General features: G+C 40.9%; 1 protein-coding gene across 12 annotated transcripts in view; it reads right to left on the bottom strand.

The window, feature by feature from the left end:
- The window catches only part of ST3GAL5 (ST3 beta-galactoside alpha-2,3-sialyltransferase 5), a 117,096-nt gene that overhangs the window by 62,198 nt on the left and 26,961 nt on the right, over positions 1–27,937 (bottom strand). For 4 of the 12 annotated variants that reach the window (XR_013930168.1, XR_013930169.1, XR_013930170.1 and 1 more), the window contains exons 1-6: positions 20,897–21,042; positions 8,781–8,892; positions 6,938–7,052; positions 4,384–4,727; positions 2,805–2,991; positions 15–173 (exon numbers count right to left, since the gene is read on the bottom strand). Coding sequence is in view for 8 of the 12 variants with exons in the window: in XM_080400308.1 (XP_080256434.1) it covers positions 15–173; positions 2,805–2,991; positions 4,384–4,727; positions 6,938–7,052; positions 8,781–8,892; positions 20,897–20,933 (954 nt within the window). In the remaining 4 variants the exon portion in view is untranslated. Of the gene's footprint in view, positions 1–14; positions 174–2,804; positions 2,992–3,164; positions 3,462–3,481; positions 4,361–4,383; positions 4,728–6,937; positions 7,053–8,770; positions 8,893–20,896; positions 21,043–27,937 lie in introns of those variants that run through there. The other 8 variants (XM_080400313.1, XM_080400315.1, XM_080400311.1 and 5 more) reach the window with 8 other exon arrangements.

Below are 27,937 nucleotides of genomic sequence, written 5' to 3'. Positions count from 1 at the left end.
AAGGTATCTCTTACCTTATCCCAACCCCAGAATTTTGACCGAGGTTCAGGGAACTGTAAAATGTCCAAAGCTGTCTCTTTGATGATGACTGGATTCAGAATCCGAAACTGCTTTGATGTAAAAGGAATTTTCTCAGCAACCTCCTTCCAAAAGAAGAGTCGCACCCACAGGGGCTAAGAGAAAGAAAAAACAAACAGTTCAGCCAAGGGAGACTCTGAGGCTGCAAAGTGCACGGCAGACACAATACACAAGTTACAGATTACACAAGTTACTGATTCTGAGAAATTCAGGAAACGGTTTATAGCTAAGGTGGTTCAGGAATACCAGTGTACAGCTCAAGCGACTGACCAAAAGAAGAAAAACCTTCAAAGTATTCAGAATTGCAGAGAGGACAGCGGAGGGAAAAGTTGCTTATTCTGAATATTTGACTGCACTTTGTGTTTAATCAGTCACCGTATCCATCAGCACCTCCAGGTTCTTTGGACCTTCCCCAGCACAACTGAGCAGGCAGCAGTATATAAAGAAATGGGAAAGGGAACCACAGCTTTTCATGAACATTAACCAGGCATTCTGAAGCAAGCACTGGATTTAAACCAATTGTGCTCAGGCTTTGAAGTGAGCCGCTGCTGTTTGACAGTGTCCACCTAGTGACAAATGTAGCAATTCAGAAGAGGACTTGACATAAGACTCAGAAGGCTAGATTCTGATCACATGCTGCTTGCAGTCAATTAGATGCATGCTAATGGGAAAACCAATACTACATCAGGCTCATTTGACATGCCCTTCCATATAATGGGTAACACTAAGGAAATGATAAAACTGACACAGCTGCAACAGACCGGTATTTTTTAAACAGGCTTTAAGTTACAACTCTACAGCAGCTTAAACTGATCAAATATAGGTTGGTATGGTCCCATCTTCCTGCTTGTGCTCTGAATCAGTTTACTGAAGTACTAATGCCTGCATAGAGAGGTGATCCAACCGAAAGCTTAGTATTTGAAAGGAGAAGTATGTTTTCAGTTCACAGAATCACAGAGCAGTTGAGGATGGAAAGGACCTCTGGAGGTCCACTGGTCCAACAACCCTGCCTAAGCAGGGTCACCTACAGCTGGTTGGACAGATCCATGTCCAGATGGCTTTTGAGTAGCTCCAAGGATGGAGACTCCACAACCTCCCTGGGGCAACCTGTGTCAGTGCTCAGTCATGTCACAGTAAAAAAAAACAGTGTTTCCTGATGTGCAGAAGAACCCTGCTGTGTTTTGGTTTGTGCCCATTGCCTCTGGTCCCATCACTGGGTGCCAATGAAAAGAGCCTTGCTCCACCCTCTTTGGACCCTCCCCTCAGGTATTCATTAGTAAGATTCCCCCAAGCCTTCTCTTCTCTCTTGGCCTTTCCTCACAAGAGAGATGCTCCAGCCCCTCCAGCATCTCCATGGCCCCTCAGTAGACACCCTCCAGTATGCCCATTCCCAAATCAGTTCCCAAAACAGGCTCTCTACACCAGCAAAAACACCAGAATAAGGAAGAAAGGTGGGAATGAGCAGATCAGCTCTTAAGCCATGCAAAACAAGAAAAGGTACTATTTTCATAAAGCACATACTTCAGTCTTGTAATTCACTAACAGAGGACACTGCATATGCCCAAAAGCAATCACTTACAATCCTCCCCCGCAACAAATTTTAATACAGAAAGCAATCCTTGTACTACCCATTCTTCAAAACCAAACTTTAAAACATAAAATAGCCAGAAAGTTGTTTTACAAATTAGGGATTCAACTCAAGTTAGAAAGCTGCTGGTCATCAAAATTACCACACTGCTGCAGGGAAGGTCATAGACCAACAGTGTTTCATCCCTGGTTAAAAAAAAAAAAAATAATCAGGGAGCAGAAGTTCTAAAACTTGCTCAAATTCATGTATTCAATCTCCTCTCTATAAAACACACTCAAATTATTCAAAACAAGGCAATATTCTTGTACACATTCTCTGAACTAAACAGTAGTAGCCAGTCACAATATAAAACACACCTTCCATATGCTTTCACCTTGTAAAAATCACAGAATTTGGAAGGGAACTTGGGAGTGCCTAAACTAGTAAGTATCAAACTCTTAAAAAACTTTGACAGTCTTTCTTCTAAATCTCTCTCAATAATTTAGAGTACTTTTTTTTCAATCTGTGGTCAGAGAAACCTAGCTACTGATTTTCAACTTGCAGAAGTTATCTGCCTGCAAATTGAAAGAGGTGAAAACCACCAATTTAAAGAGAGTTTGGAAACATGGAATCCTTCTATCAGGCTCCTTAGGAATCTCTGCACTTTTTAAAATATTCAGTGAGAAATAAACAACCTCTTAATTTTGGAACCACAGGCAAATACGAACTAACAACTGCGATGCTTCAATTACACATTAACTGCATGTATGCCTATTGTAGCAGTACGGACTTCAGCTGTTAAAAAAAAATGGCCTGGCATCCAGAAATCTCGTTTCTATTTCAGGCCTTGCAGACTTGAACAAGTCACTTAAACATAACATGAAATTAATTCCACTTTAGTAAACACTTGGTATGTCATGTAGCCTGGTGCAAACTATCAATATCTGTAGAAAAAAGGAATGCATTACTGTCAGCATGGGGCTTCAACATGCATGTTGGTGCCAACTGTAACTAGGAGACAGTTACAGTTAAAAACCCCACAAAGTTACATAAAAGATCCTCAGTATAATTAAACAAGAACTAACAGCTCAGTCAGTTTCTTAAGCATTAGAAAAGAAAAAACAAAAATCACAGGTACGTAACACTGCCATATACATACCAAGGTTTCATTTTTTACCATTGCTTGAAGCCAATTGAAATCAACACTTTTAAACAAAACAGCCACGAACAAGCTAGCAGGAGGATACTCATGTTCTGAAAGGGGGGCTCCTTCTGGGTAAGTCATCCGTATAGTCGTTTTGTTACCAACGTGATCTGTGTATCCTTGAACTGGTGCATCATTTAACCTAAAAAACCCAAAAAAGAAACAAAACCAAGCCACAATGGAGAGAAACTGCATTTAATAAGCATAGGTTACAATCTCACTAAAACATCAGACACTAAACAGAACTTGTATTTAGTGCACAAACTTTTAACAGAGCCGAGCACAGCATTTTCTCAGTTTCTCCCTGTTCCTTACCTCACATGTTTATCTATCCCTTATCTTTGAGAGGAAGCCAATTCTTTTTCTAGATTTAACTGGCGCAAGTGCAAAACTTCAAAAAGAAAACCTTGAATAGAAAAGTAACTTAAAACAGTACTGCAGAATTTCATATTCATTGTCTTGTGCTAACTCAGAAGGCTTAAAAGAGGAAGGGAAAGAAACCACACAGGAAGTTGCCTGCATTATTTTTATATATATATACACACACGCAAGTGCTGCACACTGAAAGGCATCCAAATTATCCCTTCAATGCAATGTAAGAAGTCCTGTGAGTTTACACCATTCCAGCTCACCGAAAATTTCAGATGTTAGCACACTGCTGACAAGAACAGCATCATCCAACCCCATCAGTTCTGCAGAGCAGCTCAGGTCCCAGAAACTTTTTATCAACAGAACAGTCACCAGCACGCTGCCAGCCCTGATTTCAGAGAACCAGTTAATGCAAGTTCTCTGCCGCTCCACGTGCTAACAGGTTTGTTTACCTTTGTATAAGCACTATCGACCCACTGTATCGACTTCCCTTTTTAAGAGGAGCAAGTCTTAGTTTATATTTTCCCCAAGTTGCTTTGAATTAAATTTGTAACTTAACACTATTCAAAATACACAGAAGGAGCATTCAAACTGATGTTCAGAAAGCATGAATACAGAGCATGTATTCGTTTAATTCGGGCATTAGAAAACATGGGTAATCATGCACTGATCTTGCAAAGATAAGGAAAGATAAGCATGCTATACAGTGTGTAAGCAAACTGTATACTGAAACACCAATTACATTTTATTGTGTTTAAAATAGCAGCTATAAAAAAAAAAATCCTTCAAATAAGCATCCCAACTAGCCAAGGGGAAAAAGGCAGTGGTAAGTCCTAAAGCCTACTTCTGAAAGCTTAAAAATATGAATGGATAAAACCAGCATTGTTTACTTGTCTGTGATATCACTGGTTTCTATCTCATTTCTGCCCATGTTTTTTTGTATCTGAAGTTCACAGATAATTACACTGAATAACTGTCTTAGGAGCAAAATAAATTGTCATTTTCACAAGACTTCAAATTCCATCAAGTCATAAGTAAATTTCTCAAAAGCGCTTTCAGACATAGCCTTATAAGTTGCATAAATGTTGGAGATACTTTCCCCTTAAAAAACAAAGTTGCCTCATAAAACTGAAGTAGTTGGAATCTTTAAATGGAGAATACATACCTTATAACAATATCAAACTGATTCAGTAAGTGACCCAGCTCTGATCCATGAAGAATTCCACCACTGCCAACAACAACACAACGCTTACAGTGTTTTGACTTCAGATCTTCTGGTAAATCATGCTCAGGTAAAAGTTCAAGGAGATTTTTAAGCTTATCAAAGAACTTGTGAAATCCAAAAGGAGGTTCATATTTAAATAAAGCTTCATCTTCATTTATATTTTTTCTTACGAAGGGAGATATGTCCATGCTATATTTCTCTGCAAATAACTTCCCCATTTCTTTCTTCACGTAAGAAGGTCGGCACTGTTCCTGCAATGCAGCGCTGGCATACTGTTGTGCTCTCTAAAACAAAACATACATGCTTTCTATCAGGAAACCCAGTTTCAGGAACATACAAAGACCTCTTAATGCAAGCCACCAGCTGGCCACCAGCAGATTAACACACACAGGGGTTTATAAAGAAAGCTTAAACATGGAAATACACGACATTTTAAAGCATTCACTCCAAAAGCAGGCACTAAATAGTGCAGGGTAAAAACCTGCAAAGGAAAGCCTCTCCACCCAATCACTTAAATCCGGACAGGAGGTTTTCTGAAGAATAAATTAGGCTAGTGAAAGTCATAAGTGAAAATGAGCCATCTGAGAACATCTGTATTATTTTAAAAAACAGATTAAAAAAAATGTAGATGTACCTCTACCCACCTAATTCAGCAGCCAGCAGAATTCTACTCTGCTGCTCAACTGTGTGACCTCAGTTCTGCCTGTGGTAGGATTTTACCAGGGACACATCCACTGGATAAAAGTTCTGTGAAATGGCAGGTTAGATTTGCTTACTAATCAAAATGAAGCAACAATTCTTCCATAAGTATTGCTAAAATGGTATTGCCAATGACTAAAACACAACTTTGAAAGGAATACAAGGTGTGGGTGTTTCAGGTCTTCTTTCAAAGACTAGTCACTAAAATAAAAGGCTACAGATCCATATTGCATAAAAAGATTAAGCTGTCTGATAAAAGTATACATTGAGCCATCTCATTTAAAAAACCCAAAACTATTCATGCACATTTTTTAGAAATCTGTAGTGGCATGCCAGTATGTGATGTAAAGAAGAGAAATAGCAAAGGCATTATTTTTATCAGTTAAAATCTTTTTGCATATTCTTTTCCACAATACAACTCTGCTGATGCCTCCTCCCCTGTAATTAAAAAAAACAAAACTTAAGCAAACACAGGGGTCAGACAGTCAAGATTCAAAACTAGTGCTAACTCACTTCTCCTTCTGTAGCGTTAAGGGAAGTGTGTATCTGTCCACACAAGGAAGGAAGTTATGCTTTTTTTTGGATGTTTTTAAACAAGATTGTTCTACAGAACTGCCTCTGCCACCCTTACAAAGGTCTCTGTAAATTTGGGCATAAACACCACACCTCTCCCTGCACAAAGCATTACTGAGCAACTTCATGCTGTACTTTGCCAGACAAGAGTCAGTGCATCTTTGGAAGAGCCTGACAGTTGTGCATCCTACTAGCAAAAATGAATGCCTACCACTTGACAACTGCCCCAAACAGTTTGTAATCAGCTATTACCTAACTAGATAAAAAGCAATGCTATTCCCTCATCCTGCAGCTAACACAAAATGGATCATGAGACTGCAATAAACACCGTCCATGCAGTCTAGGTTTGCTTAGCTTAAGGTATTTGTTGCTTTGAAGTAAGAACACGTTATTGAGAAAAGTAGCAAGTCAAATTAGAAAAAAGGGGAGGCAGAGGCTCAGAAGGGGAAAAGCATGCACTGAAGAAGGTGGGGGGTTGGGGAGGATGCACATGCAGTGATGCTAAGATGAGGCTGTCTTAAATCAGGGCTCCTGCTATAAGGTGTGTGGTAGTGTTGAAACATTCAAAGAAAGAAAAGTAACAACTCTAAATGAAAATAAGCACTGTTATAAAGAGAAATCAGGTTAAGTAGCAGAGAACTGTCATCAAGAGTTAAGTGAAACCTGGTACACCAGCTTAAAAGCTTCAAACACGCAAAACTAGTTGAAATAGCTGGTACAGTAAAGAAAGAAATGAACGAAGAGATGCACCCTCCTGCAGGTTTGCCCTGTGATTCTGAAAACATCTGAGCAACTAAAGGCAAAGGAGACTGGGGAACCGGCATAGGTAAAAATAAACCTTTGGTTTGTGTGTTGGGTTTGGGGCTTTTTTTTTTTTTTTTCCTATATGTTACTATTCATTTGCATCAATTTTCTGATCACCAGTGTTACCTGCACTGACACAACAGTAGGATGCCATGTGTATTTCAAATGTTATGTTAATTTTAACAGTCACAATTTATCTCATTTTATCTCTAAAATTCCAGTTTCTCTATGCACTTCTGTTGCCACTTAACAAGGACAAACCCCAGAAGTTCTATGGCATGAAATGAAACAAAATATATTTTCCCTCACAGATAATTTCAGCGTTCTAGTTCTGTTGCAGATACTTATTGACTCTTATACTGTCAATCAAAAACTTTTTTTCCGGCCAAGTTAAAAAAAAAAGCCAAAAAATACCAACCCTTACACGATCGAGGTCCACATACGGCATTTTTGTTCTGTCACATTCTTCAGGGCCAAAATGTAATTTGAGGATATAAAGAAAGCAGCCTCCAACCACAAACAGTGCAAGAAGTCTAAAAACAAACAGAAAGGTGTAAGAGTAGGAGACAGGAAAAAAGATAACATTTTCTAGCAATCCGTGAACTGCTAAATGAGTACTTTAAAACAAATTTAAGACAACTGAAGAACTTCAGGTCAATACTTGTACTTGATTCAAACCAAGAAAAATTATTGCTTTGTTCACTGCAAGTCTTTCACAACTCTTCAGAGCTATCAGCAGGAAAGTACAAACATAAATAGATGCTTTGATAAGGAAAACATCGCAGTTCTGTGCCTGCATCATATACTCTAAACACATCTCTGATGGGTGAACGGCTCTCCTCATGTGAAGAAACCAAAAGCGTCTTCTGTTTTCCTACTTTAAAGGGCAACTATTTTGAAACATGTATTTTCATGCAAGTCAAAAAGCAGATGGGATTTCAAATTGCAAGATTTCGGGCCAATGGCCACCACTCACAAACAAAACTTTCAACTCTGTGGCAGACCACAATGCAGAATTTAATGCTCAGGTTTATATTGAGAAGCTTAATTTATTTACATCCCCAAAACATACAGAAACACACACACACCCCCAACATTAAAAGTGAGTAATACAGACTATCCATATTTTTGATGTATTCATTTTTCATTCCTAAGGAATCTCACTGTTGATCTCCAGATATTCACTTGGCTCATGTCTAAACCGATCTGCAAAAATTGCATCATTATTTGGTTAGAGTTTTGGTTGTTGCTCAAGTATGTAGTTTGAGCTTGATTATTGACTTTCATTTCCTATGGTTTCCTAGAGACTGGACACTTCTTTAAATGTCTTTAAAAAAAATACTCAGCCTACCAAAAGTTTAGCACTTCTTGAATCCTTTCTAATTAAGTTAACACAGGTTTCCAAGATAGTTTTTTTTTTTGTCTATTGGACTAGTAGACCAAATCCTGGCACTGAATTTGCAGTATATGCTGCAAACAAGGTAACCACTCGAAAAGTAGCACTGTTCTAGCATTTGATTTAACCAAATTAAATTTTGCACTGATAGGGGTCTAAAACCCTCATTAGCATGTTAGGCTGCAAGCCCTGGCAATCAGCTGACTGTCAGAAAACAGGAATCACAGCAAATGAATGAGGCTGGTTTTCCTCCACAGGCGTTTATCACGTATCTCTAGATTCAGCTGGGACTGCACCATTCAAGTGGTCAAAACACCAGTGGGTATAACAGTTTTGCTTTGCATTTTTTAAGACCTGAAAATTCATGAGGCAGAGAGGCACCACAGTAGTGAACTTTTTTGGTTTAAAATAAGATTCTTGATGTACACTAGCATACACTTACTATGATGTTAAACTATTAAAAATGGAGTAAGATTTTGTGATGTAGCATTCCAGAAGTTTTCATAAACAAACTAACTATGAGGGGACACCTCCCCAAAATATCCACTAAACACCCACTGCATTTCAATTTCTTCAATTGCCAGACTGTACAAAAGCCTCAAGGTTTTTACTTAACTGGATACAAAAAAAGATTGGAAATACTTGTGAGCAAAGTTCTGGGATCTAACATTAGCTTGGGAAAACAGATACTATTATGAGAGTGCCTAGGTTCCTCAAAGTGTTTTATATGTCCAAGGAAAGCTGTGTGCCTAACCCTCCATTCAGTTCCTGTGGTGATCTCATCCTTTGATTTTTGCATTCTGTAACTGCCCAGGCTAGAGTGACAATGACAGTTGCAGTGACAATGACACTTACTTGCGAGTACCTTTTAAAAACCAGCTTGGTCTTCTCATCTTCACAGGCAGCCACCTTACACCATTGCACAGGAGGCGAAAAATCACTTTTCAGTTTCACAAGGTTACTGTCACTCAGCATTGCTGTAAAAAAAAAAAAAATAAAAAATTATGTTAACTTCTGCTGAACTGAAGAAAAGATAGGACATCCAACGACTGTTAACTTACTCTGTTTCCCAGAGAAGACTTGTAATTCTTAGTTATCGTGTCAGGAATACTGAATTGCTCCTGACCTCCTTGTGATCAAGAACAACATTTCAGATGCACTGCCAGGACATGATTCTAAAAATATCTGCAGGTTGTCAGGTATAGGTCTTTGCATTCTTCGTAAGTCTGAAGTCTAATAATTGCAATTACATACTCCTATCGTTTGATCTTGGTCAAATACCATTTTGTTTGAACAATTATTAGACTCCAGGCAAGAAAAAACACCCCTACACAGTATCCCTAGAGTATTTAGGATCCCTGAATCAAAATATCCAAGCACTACCGCTACCCTGCGGGCTTCAAGCATGCTCCCAGCACGCAGAACCTGTACAAACCATCCCCATTCTCATCCTCATAACAGGAGCCCATATTTCAAATCAGCTCCCTGATTTCTCTGAAGTTAAACAAAACTGTCTCATCATCGGTCTGAATCTACTGCTGACCCCTTCAGAAACGCCAACAAGGTGGTTAAGCAACTTCAACAGCAAGCACCAAAGAGGTGAATTTTTCCCGGGCACACAGCAGGGCTAGGAGGCTTCCAGCACAAGGGCAGTTTCTGTGCATAGCAGCACCTTCCCTCCAACAAACACTGTGAACCCAGCGGGAGTGCACAGTACTCCCTCACAGATCATCAGCTAACAAGAAGCAATCTTGCTGCTTACTATTTCTGAGCTCCCATGAGTTTCTACCTGCATGCTTCAATTCTGATTTTGGGAAGAAAAAAATCCAGTCTGGCACATCAGCTTCTCACAGGCTGCTGCCATTAACCAAAAGATGTGAGCAAACAAGGAAACGCCATGCAAATCCAAGCCTGCTGGTTTTGCTCTGGAAGGAGAAGAGATCCAGGCCAGGGTTTTTCCTGCCTTACTGACCTCCCAAAGCAGCACTCCCTTTGATCAGCCAACCATGGAAGGGTGCAGCCAGATTCTCCACAGTGGAGGATTTCAGCCCTACTCGAACCCTTTGATCTCAGCGCTTAACCCTCTCTGCTCTCCACTGCAAAGATGTTCACACTCTTCTGTTCTCTTGCCAAAAGCTCCATCACAAGTACTTTTAAAAAAGCAGGGCTAAGGGAAGGCTTTTATCTAGGAATGATCTTCCACATTCTCTTTTCTGCTCCACCCCCCTTGATTTTATATGGCAATATGACCCATTTGAACTAGTCTGTATTGCTATTTCAAAACTGTTCCAACAAACAGCTGATACTCTTGAACACCAGGATGAAGGAGCTGACAAGACAGAAGCATCCCCTCCGGATCTCAAATCCAGCCCACTGAAATTTCAGGGATATTTAATTCAGAAGATGACTCACAGTCAGTCTCTGCAGAGTCACACATCATTCCTCAGTAACACATTTGACATACATGGTATAAACCCACAAACCCGGGACAAGGACAGATAAAGATCAACACCAACATTTCAAGCCCTGTGAAGAGCAGGTAACAGTTAAGGGATGCTTTCTAGAGTCACCTGCAAGTGATCAAAACCCACAGAACAGAGCAAGGAAAAAAAAAAAAAGCCAAATGTTTTTTGTCAGCAGAAAACTTCACCACTTACCTCAAACATGGCTAACTTGGTTATTATGATACTACTAAGATCCTCAAATTACCCACCTAGCTGTATTTATTAATTGCACAAACTCTCTGAGCTGTCACACCCACTTGTAGGTCTTTGTCACAAAGCAGCAATACCTTAAACACCACCTTTTAGCAGATCTGAAAGCACTGTTCAAACTGAGGTCACTACCACTACACTTGTCTCGGAACAGGGTAATCTGAAACCCAAGTGACACCCCAAGGTCCCCCAGAATGCTAGCAGTTAAGCTGGAAATCAAATCCAGCTCCTGATTCCCACACAACCTGTCAGGACACAAGAGAGCAGCCCACAGGGAACCCATCAAGTCTTACAAGCTCATCATATTCTCAGCGCAACACCTGGTCTTTACTGGCTGGATCTATGCTGCTGAATAAAAACAGCACTGAGGACCAGAACTGGGTGTTGACACCCCACTAATCAGCATTACAAGTTCATTTTGCTTTCAGTTAAGATTTGCAGCAAATCAAGTCCACATTGGGTAAAGGTCTAGTACGCATCAGCAAAATTTGTTACAAGGACCATACTGTACTGTCAGTTATGGATCACCAAGGTGAGCTGCTCTACCTTGAGATGTCCAGTGCCAATCAAGCAGAAACTGCACAATCACCTCATTCCACATATGATATGCACCATTCCTGCCACACTACACAAACAAGACAACTAAGCACCCTCATCATTACCTGGGACCTGGTACCTTCATACCCACACATCTTGGAGACTACACGTATTCAGAGAGATCATGTTGCCAGCATGCACAGGGAGCAGCCCCAGTTCACTGAGCCTGCCAGCACAGTCACAGGTAGCACACAAAGTAAGCACTGATTAGAGGAGACTGGCTCTCCTCTGGAGCTCTGCAAACAAGGCCTGCAGACCATGGGGAAGCTCCAGGATTGCTCCACCTACTAGAGAGAGCACACACAGCCAGATCACCTCAGGGGGGACTGGCTCAGACCAGCACAAACAAGGGGCACCCAGTACTGTTTGGCAAAAGTGAAGGGGATCACTCACTGACATGGATGGCTTACTGAATGGATGTGATTGCCAAATGCTGCATATGCCTACGATACAATGTACAACAAAAATAATTACATCTGTCAGTTCCACAGATTTCTGCATACAGAGCTGGGGAGAAATACAAATTGAACTTTTATTTTTTAAAAAAGAAAAACACTGAATAAAAAGCAGGAAACAAGCTTCAGCCATTTTCACTAGAGAACAGTGCAGGTAATAATCCTCTCTTGGGTAAACAACATAAAGAGGTAACTTGATCACAGTCTACAGGAACCTAGATCAGAACAGATTCTGCACAGAAAAATCTGTCACACTAGGTATCAGAGGATCCTGCTAGCAAGAAATCATTGCAACAACATACCGAATGACATAGTGAGGTCTGGCCACGGTACTGGTAACACAAGAGAACACACTCCAGATTAAGCACATATTTTCCAGCAGTTTTAATCAAATCCATAAAGTTTTACAGCTTGAATTACAAGGGTAAGGTCACAGCTTTTGCCTTGTTCAAAGAAGGTTTTTATTTCTTCGCAAATTAGTCTTTCCTATTCTAGGACCCAGGTTCTGTTGCAATGTGACAGAAAAACTTGCTTGTGAAAGACTGCTCAATGTATATAAAACTTTTTATTGCTTAATGGCACTAACATACTCCTGGAATCATCCTGCAGCACAAAACACCACAGTCAACCTCCTCTGCTGTATAAACTGTTGAAGAGTGCTCTGCAAACAGCACACTTTTAATCATTTCCAAGGGTGAGAATTGTACGAAGACATCTCACAAGTTGCACTTTTTATTAAACCTTTCAAAACAAAGAAAAGGGATGGCTGCAAAAGATCTGAAAGATGGAGAAGGAACAGAGGAGGTGGAAAGTGATGAAGACAGAAGGGGATTAATGAGGAATACAAGACTGCAATAAGCAAATGCTATAAGAAAGTCTTCCCTGCCTCTAAAAAATAAATTATGGTCATCCCTAAACAGCTCCTTCACCCATCCTGGATGTGCAAAGGGGTACAAGAAAACAGAGCAAATTTAATTAATCAGTTCAGCACATCCTTTCCAAGTCCAGTTCTCAGTACTTAGCACGCTCATTCGTTTTGTTTAATTTGTTTATATAACTGAAATAACGTTGGTTTTCATTTCATTTGCAACAGTTTACTCCAGGTTGACTTCTGTCAGTTCTGTTTACTTCAGATGATTCCTTCTTTGATAAAGGCAGATAGATAGATAGCTATACCAAGTCAAAAATATATCTGTACAGCACAGCATTTTTTTAGAATTACTCAGGGTTTGATCCTGCACTCTTATCTAAGTCAATAAGCACCTCCCACTGGCTGGAATGGTGTAAGAATGCTCAAAAGAGCAAGGTCAGCAGTAACAAGCACCTGAAAGCACACCTTTCCCACAGTCTTCCTGAGCTTCAAAAAGAAACAAAAAAACCCCAAACCCATGAATCTACACAGAGAACCACCGCAGTTAAGAAACCAAGCACCAAAGACAAGCTGTGCCTATAGCATCCAGATTTTGTCGTTTGCATAAAAACACCACTGCCAAACACCACTAGACCCTTTCAGAAAGGGCAGTGCTATAGTTGTTTTGGGAGCCGTAAATGCAAACGTCTCAATTTGCGTACAAAAGATGTCTCAGTAGTAACGCTGTATTACAATCACATTTTGCATTGACATTTCCATAGCTACTCATTGTGGTGCAATTAGTGAGGACTCAAGGGACTTAAATTTGCTTTTCATCTACTGAACTTAAGTGATCTGTGTAAAGCTGCTGCAAAAGCTAAAATGTCTACCAGTAGGAACACACTCCAAAGCTTTTTGTGGTGGTGCTCTTCTCACCATAATTTACTTCTGTCACATTGTTATTCTTAAGTAGACAAAATTTCCACACTTGGAATATTTCCAAAGCAATTAATTAAAGTCTTCAGAATGTCTTTTTATATGACAATGCTAAAAGCTAAAAAGCAGCATGTGTCAAGTTGTACACCACCACTGCCACACCCTGAAAAATTGCATTTGGTCATGTACAGCACCTGGATTTACCCAAAGACAAAGCCTCTCAGCACCCATTGTTTGAGTGCCAGCAGTGTTACCAGGCATGGGGACAGGACCACACCAGCCTACCTACAAGTGCAAAATGAGGCATTATACCTATGTTCCTCACAATCCCCTCATTAAGCCTCCAGAACCGTATCCCCGTGCAGGGGATGTTTCTACTTTCCTCCTTGGCCCTACCAATTCAAGCATGTCCCCATCTCCCCATACACGGAGGGTCCAGTTAACAGCCTCCACGGCTGAGCTCAGCATTTTATGTGGGCAGGTACCATTCCAAAGTAACTGTCTATGTAGGCAGGAACCAGAACCACAGAGGAAGCACCAGCATGGATAGTTACTGTCAGTCAGTAACTCTCCAAGCAGAAGCTTATCTCCCAGATCTACACAAGTACCTGCATATGGGCTGTTATTTGCCACTTGCTGTTACTGAGCCAGTGGGGAAGCTACCCTGGGCAAACCACTGCTTGAAGCCCAGCAGGACGAGGCATCTTTTGTCCTGCTGAAGCTCCTAGAAGTTGAAAATACAAGTTAACTTTCCCTCTCACAGTACCACCAGAAGTAGCAGAACAGCCAGCTTTATGAGTCATCATCTGCAAGATAGTCCATCTCAAGCTCTTGCTGTACAGTGCAGCCTTCGAAGTTCACGTAACAAGGTCAAAAAGCTTGCAGTGTAAAGCCAGCAGCAACTAAAACCTGAAAGTCACACCTGTATAAAGGAATTATTAATCAAGAACAATTGGGTTCAAGCAGGCAGTGAAACAGAAGGTAAAACTAATGCAAAAGCACCTGCTCTTTTCATGCTCCCTTCTCTAAATCAGATATGCATGTTACTCCAAAAACAGTGACAAAATGAAAACTAGTTGGTTTTGAGCAACATTTATGTTCCAACAAAGAAAGGCAAAGTTAAAAGGCAGAAAAGGCGTTTTCACATGGAATAAGCTTGAGCAAGACACTCTACTGAGATGCTGTGCATGTTATCAGCAATTAATTCTGCATTAACTTCCTGTTCTGAGGCTTTTTGAAACAACAGAAACCCACAGACATACTGCAAACCTTTACGCAAGAAGTTAGAAGAGACTATTTAAGAAGAAGTTAGAAGAGACTATTTAAGAAGAAGTTAGAAGAGACTATTTAAGAAGAAGTTAGAAGAGACTATTTAAGAAGAAGTTAGAAGAGACTATTTAAGAAGAAGTTAGAAGAGACTATTTAAGAAGAAGTTAGAAGAGACTATTTAAGAAGAAGTTAGAAGAGACTATTTAAGAAGAAGTTAGAAGAGACTATTTAAGAAGAAGTTAGAAGAGACTATTTAAGAAAACTTAAACCACTTACAGACTGTTTCCTGGGACACATTTGGGGAAAACAGATGACAAAAATTGTGACAACTACAACACTAATGTCTGTGTTTACTTGCAAGAGTTGTGCCCATGAAAGAATTACACATCTTTATCCTCACTATGGACCAAATAGATGAGATACTAATTTTCATTAAAGCTTTCAAAACTGGTACAATATTTGAATAAAATGTTATTAAATTATGTAACAATATGAAAAAGTCTGGTAAAATGTAGTTACAATTAATTTTGTTTGCTTCTGCAGTACTGAAACCCACAGAGATTAAATGTAAGGGCTGACGTACAAAAAAATAAAAGAATCGTTAAGTAGGTGGTAGGTTTTGTGCTTTTTTTTTTAAGTAGATGTAAAAAATACTTGAGTCATCTGTTAAGCAGAGTCTCTCAGATGAAGAAACCTAACAATATGAAAAATTTAACTTTTTCTGATCTTTTGTTAAGAAAGTAATTTAAAAAATCATTTAGAAATCGGAATAAAACTCTCCCAGTTCCCTCCCACATCTTCAAAACCTGTCCACCTCTCTTTAACGGGCAAAACAGTCTCTATTCAGGAAATTTTGAAGTAATATAATTTATTTCCAATTAACAGAACTTCTAATCACCAATTCTAATATTCAGAAAAAGTAAACATGAGTAAAACGCCTTTCCTTCCTTTAGCCTTAAGGCTAAACTTAAGCCAAACAATTCTCTTCCTCACCTCCCTGTCTCTCTTTCCCTTATTTTTGCCTCAGGTTACACAGAGCCCGCCCCAACTCCTTTGGGGAGGCAACAGGCAGGGCAGGAGCTTGGGGTCATGTGTATAATGGCTTCTGCCTGCAGCTCCTCTGTGCTTCTTACCATCATACTTGTTCTGGCACAGGTGGCCCACAAGTCCCCAGGGGTGTCCCTCCTCTGTGACTCTCCCTCCCACATCTCCTGATCAACCCACGATACCTTCACCTCCTTCCTATGCTTTCAAGTTTCATCATCTCTTCAGTGGAAACAATAAACCATAATGAAATAAATTCTGCAAATAACCTCTGTCCATTTAAAAAATATCATGGTTAACAAATTTTTTAAACCAACAGTGGATCAAGCTGCACCCCAATAATAATCAGGGAGAAAAAATTATAATACAAAGAATAAAAACGCAGAAACTAAGAACAGTTAATTGTGCAACTCATACACAGATGACTCTGCAGTTGCAAGTGTTGTGCAGTCAAACTGCTATTTTACAAATGCAATAGAGTTATTTTTAACCATCCAAAACACACAGTATTTCTTAAATACCAAAACAATTTTGAAGCATATTGTTTCACGAATTAAAGAATTTGTTATTAAAAAAAACAATCGACCTGGAACAACATACAAACATCCTTTAGCAAGAGGCACTCCAGAAGCTGCAGAGTGAAAGACCGCCTCACTTTCAATGACTTCTGCAGAAGCAACTCCAAATTTTTAAGCCAAATTTTAAACACAGGTTTAACAGACCTAGAAAGCTAATGGAAAACCTGCCCAGATGTTGAAATTGGATTTAAAACCTGTACAAGAACAGTAAAAAGCATTTTACTGGAATGAACCCATTTGCTCATAGTGACAAAATACTCAGGAAAAAGTGTAGAAAGAAAAGGAACAGACAAGGTATCCCAAAGGAACGGTTTGTGATTGGGAAATCTCTTTCTATAATACAATGAACATTGAAATACCTTCTTTAAGACTCTTCTTTAATGGTACATGACAAAAATCCCTCAAAACCAACAAGGACGAGGAAAACTTCCAGAGGTACTAAAGATCTGAGGCTGACTTAATAGGGACACACTGGGGCATGACAGACTCTTGAGTTACAAGCTGTAGCAATGTATTAACTGTTGGATATTTATCTTCAAATAATCCTCTGATCACCATTCTACCCATTCCTAGCAGAAACAGTCACAAAACATTAAGAGACAGCAGCCAAGGAGCTGTTGCAGGTTAGGGACTGACAGCTTCTTCCCAGACAAAAAACTGGGACTAAAGTTATAAACCGGAGGCTTCTGTCAATTATTTCTTTGGCTGCAACTACATAAACCCCACAGTAAAGTTGGTACTTCAACATATGTAGATATTTGATACATTTTCTTTGGATATTATCTGCTTAGCACCTATTACTATTGAATGAAAAAAGCATTCGACAGACATGTTTGTCCTGATAAACAGTAGAGTCCATTGTTTTGGTTAATATAATAAAGTCAATAGAAGGAATACAGCCTTGATGGCAGAACAAAGTTTGGCCTATAATACAGTTATAAGCACCTACAACAGGACATTGATTACATTAGTGCATAATGCATCTTACAAAATGAACTTTTTGACTGTTAAAGCTTTTTAATCAGACAATAAAAAGTGAAAACCAATGTCATCTGCACAATCTGCAATTCACTTGGTTAAGATCTGTCTCCTCAGAAAATGTGAATATAATATTGAATCTTATAAACATGGACACAATTGGCAAAAAGTGAAACAAGGAGTAAATTAAGATTTCAGACCAGTTGACAGACATTCTCAAAGGCACCAACAGGATCATAGGTGACAATTTTTCTGCCTGGAGCCACAAATACCAGCAAAAAGCAATAGTATCTTTTAGAAGCATTACCATTTTTCTCTCCTTGCCTTATGATGCCCTGCTTGTGTTTTCTTCTAATTGTGTAATGGCTCATTCCCACATCCTCTTTGCAATATCAACCACCAACTCATAAAACCATTAATAAACTTACATTATCGTGCCTATTTGCCCAGTCTTTTCCCTTAGGAAGGATACCTACAGCTAGGCTACAACTTGCTCTTAATTTTGTGTCATCTAGATTGAACACAGAAAAATTGGTTCCAGCTCAAATCCAGTCCAATTATCAGCTTAATTACAGACACTCAGAGTACAACACCATCACTTCTTTTCAGCAGCATTCACAGGAAGCTTTTTTGGATATTAACAGTGCCTGCTAAAATAACTTTATAGGCAAAGAATTCTGTTCAGGGATCACCCTCTTGATTTCACATCCACAAACCGCTGCACAGCAGCAGGCAGCTGCTACTTGGAAACCTCTCCTATGCTCCGCTCCTTTCACCTGCTCCTTTCCATAGCACATCCTCCTTCCCCCTAGACCCACAGACCCTGTACCTGGGGAAGTACTTTGACAAAGACCGAAGCCAGCCAGGAGGGGAGGAAGAGAGCACAGTGTATCCGCACTTCACCCACCACCTGCCAGGCAAGTTCATCCGGCACAAGTGGAAGATATTTCTCTGCCCCTGCAAGGAAGTGGGAACAACTCACGTCTTTCCCCATATATGGGAAGATTGAGGAATACATCTTCCCTAAAAGAAATGGTCGGAAAAGACAGGGCATAGCATTAATCTTTACTGGGCTAAGGAAATGTGCCAGCAGACTTACACAGCCAAGATGTTTCATATTACATCTGAATTATGCAGCAGAATAGCATCGAACAACTGGTAATTATGGAACAATGTTAATAGTACAGCAGCATTTTTACCACAATATCATCTAACACTCCAAGAGATCATGGTAAAAATCACACTTGAGCCTACAGAAGCAAAGGAGGAGATGCCAAAAGCCTTCCATGAAGGAAAGGCTGAAAAAGAAATTACAATATAGCAAAGAACATTGCTGGAACCAATTTTAATGTTTAACATCTGAATTCAAGATTTCAGGACCTAACGGATTGAAGAGCGCGTTGGTGAGACGGAGGAGTGAAGGAAGAGCTGCTCCCAAGGAGAACAGAGAGCTTGGCTTGTCGAGCTTCACAGAACAGGTTCAGAGTTTGTCCTTAGACACACCAAACACGTAAACACAAAAGCCAAAAACAAACAATTCAAAAGGGACAATGTTAGTACACAAGAAAGTGATTATAAATAAACATGAACTACGAGCATAAGATTCCTGAGCAGGAAAGGAATAGCCTTGCCATAGGAGTAATGGAAAACAACAGCCTACACAAGTTTTAAGAAAGCCCTTAATTTATGAATGACCTTATGAGAGAGAGTTGCTTGCAACTAGGGAGACTTCCCCATGATCCAAAAGTCCTATGTCCAAATTAGCATCACACAGTTCTGAAGTGTTGGATAAGCCTGCAGATGCTTTAATCTGTTGTGTTTGAGCACATTTCATTGACTCACTTGTAATTTGAAAATTACTCCACGACAAGTTTGAAGCATTGGCTGGGTCTTGTTCACTAATTTAGCCTTTATCGAAACTCAAGAGCTACGTAAGTTTTCCAGGCTGTCTTATCTAAACAAAATAATCTGCCCTCCAAATGCTGCAGCTCTGCGGCAATCCTGGCACATTCTGCGTCCATCACCTAAACTGGCATACGTACAACAAACAAAATTAAATATTTTTTGCCAATTTCCTCAGTAAAAGGAAGTTTCTGATACTGTACTTTCTCTTCCTACATCCTGTCCCTAACCGCCTGTCAGTCATCTGACCAATTTAATCAAACTGCAGAAAGGAGGATGCTAAATCCCAAGAAGTTCCAGGAAACCGGAAGGAGAAGGAGCCCATTTCTCATCAATCCCAAGGAAGCGGCCAACACACCCAAAGTGCTTGCGCACACTAACCCTCCAGCTGCATTTTGACCTTTCAGTGAAGTTCCCTGCGTTTGGTGCCTCTTATCTGGCTAGCAGAGGGCTTGGGAGACAGCTCAAGGTTTCCTGCTGCAGGATCTAGAAGGAAGACAGTAACCTTGCTGCAGTGAAGCAGATGGAATTACACAGGAATTACGCAGGAAAACTGTACACCACTTCTAAACAGCATCTGTACGGTCCCATTGTAAGCTGCATTTAAAAATACGTATCCACTTTAAAAACACAAAGAGCATTTCTCTCAATAAGCTTTCTTTAGAAAAGTAAGAAATACACATCTTTATTTACCTTTCTTCTCAGAATGAGAAAAAAAATTAGCCATTTACCACAGGAAAGCCATTTAGCTCCAGTAATTTTATGAACATTTCCTATTTGTTTCCGTAACTAAAGAGAACTGCAAAATATGCATGTCTCCTCTACCAGCCTTTTATTTTGCTCTTATCTACTGCGATGGGGGGGGAGGGACGGGATGACGGAACACACCGTAACAGCTCAGCACAAAAAACTGCTTTCTCCCCCTCACCCCAAGTACTGCTGAAGAAAATAAAAAGGCTTTGGCAGCAATGGCAGAACTCATTTCTGGTTTGCATTCACATGGCTCCCAAGCAGGTAAAGACAAAATCTCCCACCAAAAGGCTACTGCAACCTGCAGAGAAGCAGAAACCTATAGATTCTATTTTAGAAGAACAACTGAAGGCAGCCCCAGATACACTACTCTCCCTCCCAGAAGGGGCCCGAGGCAGACCTGACTTCCATCACCCATCTGCTCAGGAACTCACAGCCACCAACTCATCACCCTCAGACCTCTCGAAGCACAGGCCCTTACTGGGGCACATCCTGACCACCTCTGCCCCACATGGCAGCGGGGTGGACGGACACGGCGGCCTGGCCCGGCTGATCCCGGAGGCCTCCAGGCCCCCCCGGCCCGGGGAGGGAGCAGCGGCCCCATATGGCTTGAAATATACCCGGGACCCATCACCCCCCTCAAATAACACCCCCAAACGTTGGTGCCTTCATGCCTCTGCCGCACCTCGGACCCTTTCCAGCAGTGACAGAGGCCTCCCGGGGCGCTTCTGAGGACAAAGCCCCCCCAGCACCCCGGCTCCCCGCACCCGCAGGCCCCGCGCCGCCGCACCGGCCTGCCTCCCCCCCCCACCCTCGCGGAATAAGCCACCCTTCCCGCCCCCCCTCCAAATTACCCCACAGCGGCACCTCACACCCGCGGGCAGAGGGTGTCCGCCGCCATCCCCTACCTGCGCCGGGCTCGGTCCGAGCGCCTCGCCTCCGCATCGGGGCGGGGGCGGGCGGTGCGGCCCCGCCGCAGGTAACGGCCCCGCTGGAGCCGGCGGACGGAGGGAGGGAGCGAGGGGGGCGGTGGGGGAATGGGGCGGGGTCGCCGCAGCACGTGGCGGAGCGCAACCAATGGGAGCCGAGCGCGGCTTCTCAGCGGGGCGGGGGGGAGCGGGGCCTGCGCTGCCCGGGGCTGAGGGGAGGCAGCGCTGGGCTGGGGGCACGGGGGGCGCAAACCAGTGGGGTAGTCGGCAGCCGGCAGAAGTGCCACAACCCCTCCACTCCCTAGCTTTTTGTGGTGTTATTTTCCCAAATGAATATTTCCCAGACCTTTCTTTCCTCAAGAAATTGTGAGTTTGGGTTTTTTTTCTGCCCCCACAGGCCGTGCGGGGGGACCCGCGGCCCCTGTCCCCTCAGCCGGGCCGCGCAGCTGCACCACCTCGTTTCCTCATTTCCTCGCTGCCTGCGCCGTCCCTTCACAGCCCGGCTGTCGACAAACGACATCAGTCCCAACATCACTACATTCTAGCAGCTTTTATTGTGCCTTATACTCCCGAGAGCTTGGGTGCATGAAGGTTTTCAGGCCTTTCCGCAGCTGTCTTGGAAAACTGTTGTTTTCCTGATAACACTCACCCAACGCTACTGAATAAGTGCATTAAAAAAAAAAAAAAAGCCTGATATAGTGGTGGACTGGTGTAAACGGCTGCCTGACTTGCAAAAGAGGAGAAGCAACCTTGTAAATGCACCTGACCATGGGCGTAGAAGTCAACTGAACCACTGAAAAAAAGAGCTGAAAAACCACTGGAGCAGAGCTAGAAAGCCTGGGCGCTGGCTGCAGGAGAGAGCTGATTAAGCAAGAACACAGATTAAGCCATTACAGATTGTGCTAGCTAGGAAATTTTATTATTTTTTAAATGCCTGGCTTATTGCTATGGTATCTAAACATTGCTCCCTAACCTAGATGATTGCTGCAAAACAGAAACAGCGCTTCCAGACATTGGCAGCTGCTAATACATGAGTGCTGGTATTACAGTGCATAACACACTGCAGCGGCCATGTCGGGAGAGCCGGGTGGGGATACATTTACTCTTAGACGAGGTGGGATCGAACTGGCCCTGTGGTGTCATCTACAGTTCAAACTGTACTAGGGCTGGTGTACTAGAGGTCCACATCACTTTCCTGAGAACTGCTACACAGGCAGATCTGAAAACAACCACAATTTTATGACAGGTGTATATGTTCCCTTAATGTAAGGGATGGATGAGCACATGTCCTGAAGCAGGATGTTTAGATGCTTTTAAATTTTATACAAGGTAAATGTAGGTGTGCTTTTTATCCAGATATTGCTGTTTTCTTCACAGTTCTTGCTAAACTATGCCTCTTGGTCCCTGCAAGAGATGATACATTGCTTTTGTGTTCTGTTGGTGGTTTGATTTGTAGTCAGGGCAGATTCTTGATGGCTTTTTGTATAATTTAAGAGAAAATACATATATATCAGGAATAAAATATTGCCTTCTCCATTCTTTCAACTGTTGGCATAACCAAGGACAGAAGATGTATTTGGGATTAGCTCTTAATGCCAGTCTCCATAACTGCAGCAATCATTCATCAGTTTGGACTTTCAGATGAAGCCAGAAGATGGAAATACAGACCCTGACTGTACAGCCAGGCATGCACAATGGTGTCACAGGGCCTGTCACATTGGGCTTCGGCTGGGAAACAACCAGGCTTTGCAAGCAGCCTTGAAGAAGAGCAGCTGCAACAAAGATGCATTGTATTAATCTCTGTCAAAAAAATCCAGGAGTGATCTCAGTCGGTCAGAAATAAAAACTCAATAATCTGGGAAAAAACATTACTGTAAGAGAAAAAATGACATCAGGGAGGAGGGGGCAATAGCAGAAAGGATTTCAGAACATATTCACTTCCACCAGAGTGTAAAAGTGCTAGAAATAGCAGTTGAAAACTGACTTGAATCTATATTTGCTGCTGAAAGTATGTCACTATGGCAGCTTTGACAATGACAGTGTAATGAGCATGGCAGTAAATATGTTTGGATTTGGAATCTGGCAGAGATATGGACCATGCTGCTGCTGGCTCCTGCTCCTGCCCCTGCTGCATGGCACGGGCTCTGAAACACTGCCTGCTCTTCCATGAGGGGAGGCGGCGGATCGAAGGTCTGGAATTCAGATGCAAGAGGTACACACAGCAGTGTGCACATGGCTCACACCACTGGGCAATGCTGGAAGGGTAGATGGGCAGAGAGGCAGCACCTCATCAAACATTATACAAGAATAGTTCCCATGATCTCTCAGACTTGTGATTATGGACTAAAGTGATACTCGGAGGCATTTAGATGTTTACATTTTAGGAATGGAAAGGGTTAAGTGCATCTGGGCTCTTCACTGAATCAGTGGGAGTTAGCCACCAGAACACTTCTGAAAGCCTTGTGACGTTTATCCTCAACACCTTTATTTAAGCAAGCCTGAGAACACCATCCCCTTGGCATATGCACCAGCTGCTAAAAGAAAATTACGTATTTGGGTCTGGGTTTAGATATGTGCACATCTGGGTTTTTTCCATGATGTTTTTTTAGAATTGCCTTCTTACCTGTATTATTATTTTAACTGTGAGCTTGTGTCTAGCCATTTCCACAAACTTTGCTTTTCTGTAGGGGAACTGGGACCCTGGATGCCTTCCAGTTTTTATCAGTGAATAGGAGCAAGCCACTGCTGAATCAGAGACCTCAGAGATCTCAGCTCTGAGTATTATTGGGTCCACACAAGAAAAATGTTTTCAGGTTCAATCATCAATTTTGTCTTCTAGGAAAGAGTCTGAATAATGGACTCTGCTGCTTCTCGTGTTCCAGCTGTCCTGCTTTGATGGGTGGGGTAAGGTAAGTCATCACTTTAAAAGGATGTTCCATTTAAGTAAATGGCGCTCTTTTATTACCAGTCTTTGTAATTATTTCTGTGGCACAGCTCTAATGGTTTTATTAAGCTGTGTTATGCTTTAATGTTTATTCTGATTGATGAATGAATTACAGAATAGTGACACTGCTGTTGTACTAGAGAAGAAATTCTTAGTCCCACTGTAGTTCATAGGAGAAGCATTTTCTCAACAGAGTGCTTTTGTAACTAGGTGTTTGTTGCTAAAAATACAGGCAGTTTTCCACAGTAATTTAAAAAAGTGAAGTTTCTTCTGTAGTTAGATAAAAATTGTATACCTAGAACAGTGTATATAATGATATTAGTCATCAAATAGGTGAGACCTGCCCAATTTGCATGAAGGACAAAGACAAAACCACATGGATATTCATTGTCTTCATGTCCAATCCCACTCTCCTACCTGGAAGACGACTTCCGTTACTGGCAGTGAAAGATGCTTAGTGCCAGCACAAAGAAATTGAAATACATTCTAGAAACAGTTCAGGAGGAAGTAATGGAGATAGGACCCCACTGCAGAAATTGCTACACCCCAGCTATGCTAACAGAGGACCAGTTACTGGAATAATTATGCAGTATGCATATACCTGCTTGCTATGAACAGCATGTGAAACCATGGCCTGGCTGTCTTCTTTCAAACTGAGACAGGAGCCACAACATTATTAATCTCAGTGGAAGACAGCCTCAGGTTTTGAAAGCTAATAGGAAAAGTGAACAACCAAATTTGTTGTGTATTGTATTGTTGAGGTGTAAAATACAAAGGCAGGATGAGGCATGCCAGTGGATGAGTGATGCTATATCTTAAAAAACACTTAAGAAGATCTTCCAATTACCAGTTAACTGTCTCAGTAAATAAGATAGAGGGTCAGTGAATTGAAGTCCCAGAAATAAATAGGAAAAATGCAGTACTAGAACTGCATCACCAGTCTAGCTAACAAGGTGGGGAGACCAGAGAGACTGCAGGGCAGGAAACACTCTCATAAGTGACTTCAATAACTCAAATGTAGGTTGGGTAAATGTCACAGGAGGGGGGATGCTGTATCTGACTTTAGAAACTGTCCATGACCACTAGTTGGGAAGCCAGACGAGGAAAAACAATCCCTGGTTTGGTCCTAAACAGTGTCATAGTATTATTGACGAAGAACCACACTGTAGCAGTAACTGTAGCATCCTTGGATCCAACACTTGTAGCACCAAGAAAATCAGTAGTATTCTGCTTTCTTTTCAAAAAAGAGGAGAAATATAAAACAAGACACACCTTCCTTAAAAGGGGCTTCAAAGGAACATCTAAAAGAGTTAACTCTTCACAGGTGGCACGGAGACTGTGGAAAGCTGCTGTTCTGGAGGCAGAACAAATGCACCAGAAAAAGAGAATTTCTAAAAGGAAGACTGAGTAAAAAGCAAGTTAAGGAAGACTACTAGATGAAGAAGGCTTTCTTCAACAAGCAGAAATTGTATCCAAATTGGGAAAAGAAGGGACTATAACCACTGATGGGTTAAATACAAAACTGTGATAAGCAGCCAGAAGGAGTTTTCAGGTTCAATTTGCAATAGATACAAAAAATAATAGCGAGTCTTTCGTGGAACAAATCAGGGAGCCTGCCAGAGTTTGACTGTTCTGTAAGGCAAATAGATTGTTTAAGATGCAGAAGAAACATCTGGAGAAGATACAGCCAAAAAAGCAAAGCTAAATGGGTTTATACATTTATGAATGGGGTGGATGAGCTTGGGCAAACTCCAATACTGGAACATTTCTTTAAGGGGAGTAATTGGGAAAACATGTCTCAGATTAAAGTGTGAGTATAAAAGATGAAGGAAGACATTAACAAAATGAGCAGTAGCCAACTGCTGAGACCAGATGGTGTTCAACCAAGAGTTTTCAAGGACCTCAGAGATTAAGTAGTTAAGGTACTAACTGCTGTCCCTAACCTCTCACCTAAAACTACCTCAGCATCAGGCATGTCTGGAAGGTTGCTCACATGACACCAGATTTTTGAAAGGATTTCAGAGAAGATTTTGGAAGCTATAGACCCAGAAGCCTGACATCTTTACTGAACAAGTAAGTAGAAATTATGCTAAAGAACAGAAAAGACTTAGTGGGCACATGGAGAAAGTAACACATTAGGGGAAGTCATTATGGCTTTCAGAAAGCAAATTAATGTCTTGCAAATCTATCAGCCGTCTTTAAAGAATCAACAAGCTCATGGACCACAGAAGATTCAATTAACTGTCTATGATGATTTCCAAAAACACTCAGTAAGATTCTTCCCAAAAGGAAGTAAAAAAAAAAAGGCTGCTAATGGGTATGAAACATGGACAAATAACTGATAGAAATGGAGGTGAATAGTGATTTACAAAATATGCTGATGATAGTAAGTTATTCAGGGTGGGGCTAACTAAGAAAAACTGTGAATTTCTTTATGTCACTAATAGATTCAGTGACAAAATGGCAGGTGAAATTAAAATCAGATAAATATGAAAAGATAACATGAGAAAAAAAATTCTAACTTTACATATATGCTGAGGAACTTTGAGTTGACTTTTACCACTGAGGAAAAAGGCCTTGAGGTTATGAGGGGTGGTTCTGTGAAAACATCAACTCAAGGCTCAGGAGTGATCAAAATGGAAATTGAAAACTTTTAGTATTATTGTTAATTTTTTTTAGGAGAGAAATAGAGACCAAAAGAGAAAGAATAATTATGCCTTGTGTAAATCCCTGTTGCACCTTCATCTCGAATCCCCTGTGCAGTTCTAGTGTCCCCATCTCATATATAATTTGGCAGAACTGGAAAAGATATTAAAAAAAAAAAAATGATAGAATTATCAGAAATAGGAGGGGGACTTCCAGATGGGGCATGGCTAACTCAGTTGGGTCTCTTCAGCATGCAATGGAGGGGAGATAATATCACAGTCTACATAAAATCTTCAGTGGTCCCAATAAGGAGCAGGAATCAAGATTGTTCACTAACTTATCAGACTTGAGAACTGAGGTACATTAAGTGAAAGTAGAACCTGGAAAGCTCAGAACAAACAAAATGAGATAATGCTCAATACAGAGCTAGAAGAAGTCTTTGCTTCAAGATATTGTGGATACCAAAACTTTGCATGGGCTTAAAAAGCTACTGAAGAGTCATCAAACACATTTCATCTAGCTCAGCAAGTTCCTGACTTGTAAGTTGCTGGAACTGGGAAGGCGTCATGGAGAAATACAGAATGTGTTTGCCCTGTTCTTGCTCTCTTCCTACTGATATCCTATCAACCACTGTCAGAAACTGCTGGGCTAGATGGAGGTTTCATCTGGCCCAGTATCAGTTTTTATGTACTTATGATTATTTTAATGTAGTGAACTTGATAATATTACCTCCCAACCTCAGATCATCCAACTGTTATAATTTCCCCAAACTATTTCAGATAATTAAGTAATTGTGTAGGGTTTCTGCACCTCCTTTTTGTCTTTGCCTTAATTCCTTTGCCATTTCATTTACCTTAGTATTATGTTTAAGCCTTCATGCATTTTTGGCACTTCCCACTAATTTGAAATAAATTTCTCATTAGAAGTCTTAACATGTTCTTCCCAGAAGCATTAAAAACAGATTAATGCTGGTCAGTGTACTGCCTTTCTCACTTCCAGGGGAATGCAGTTGTCAGTGCAATCTTAAATACAACCTAGATGGAAGGAGTAATCTGTAGTACGTGCTGCTGTAATGTAACGTAGTATGCTGCTCTAGAGGAAAATAATACATTCTGTGGTGAAGTCACTGGTCAAAATGTTTATATTTCCCATTTTAACTGGTGCAGACAGGCTTAGGACTATTGGAGTAAAGAAGTATCAATACAAATATGTAATTTATAATCATGATAGACCAGATATGATTTGTGTCCGTTTGAGTTTCTTTTTCCTAGAAGAAAATATTTTCATGCAGTTCATATTATTTTAAACCTATTAATAATTGTGCAAAGCCTTAACAGCAGAGTGTAATGTATATATTAATAATGCATTTGCAGAGAAAAATATATTCATGCTTTCCTAAATGCTCAATTAAGCAATTACCTAATGCCACA

The sequence above is a fragment of the Falco punctatus genome, assembly GCF_963210335.1.
Source record: "Falco punctatus genome assembly, chromosome: 1".
NCBI lineage: Eukaryota > Metazoa > Chordata > Aves > Falconiformes > Falconidae > Falco > Falco punctatus.
Note: the sequence above shows the minus strand (reverse complement) of the source record. Positions and strands in the feature narration are given on the sequence as shown.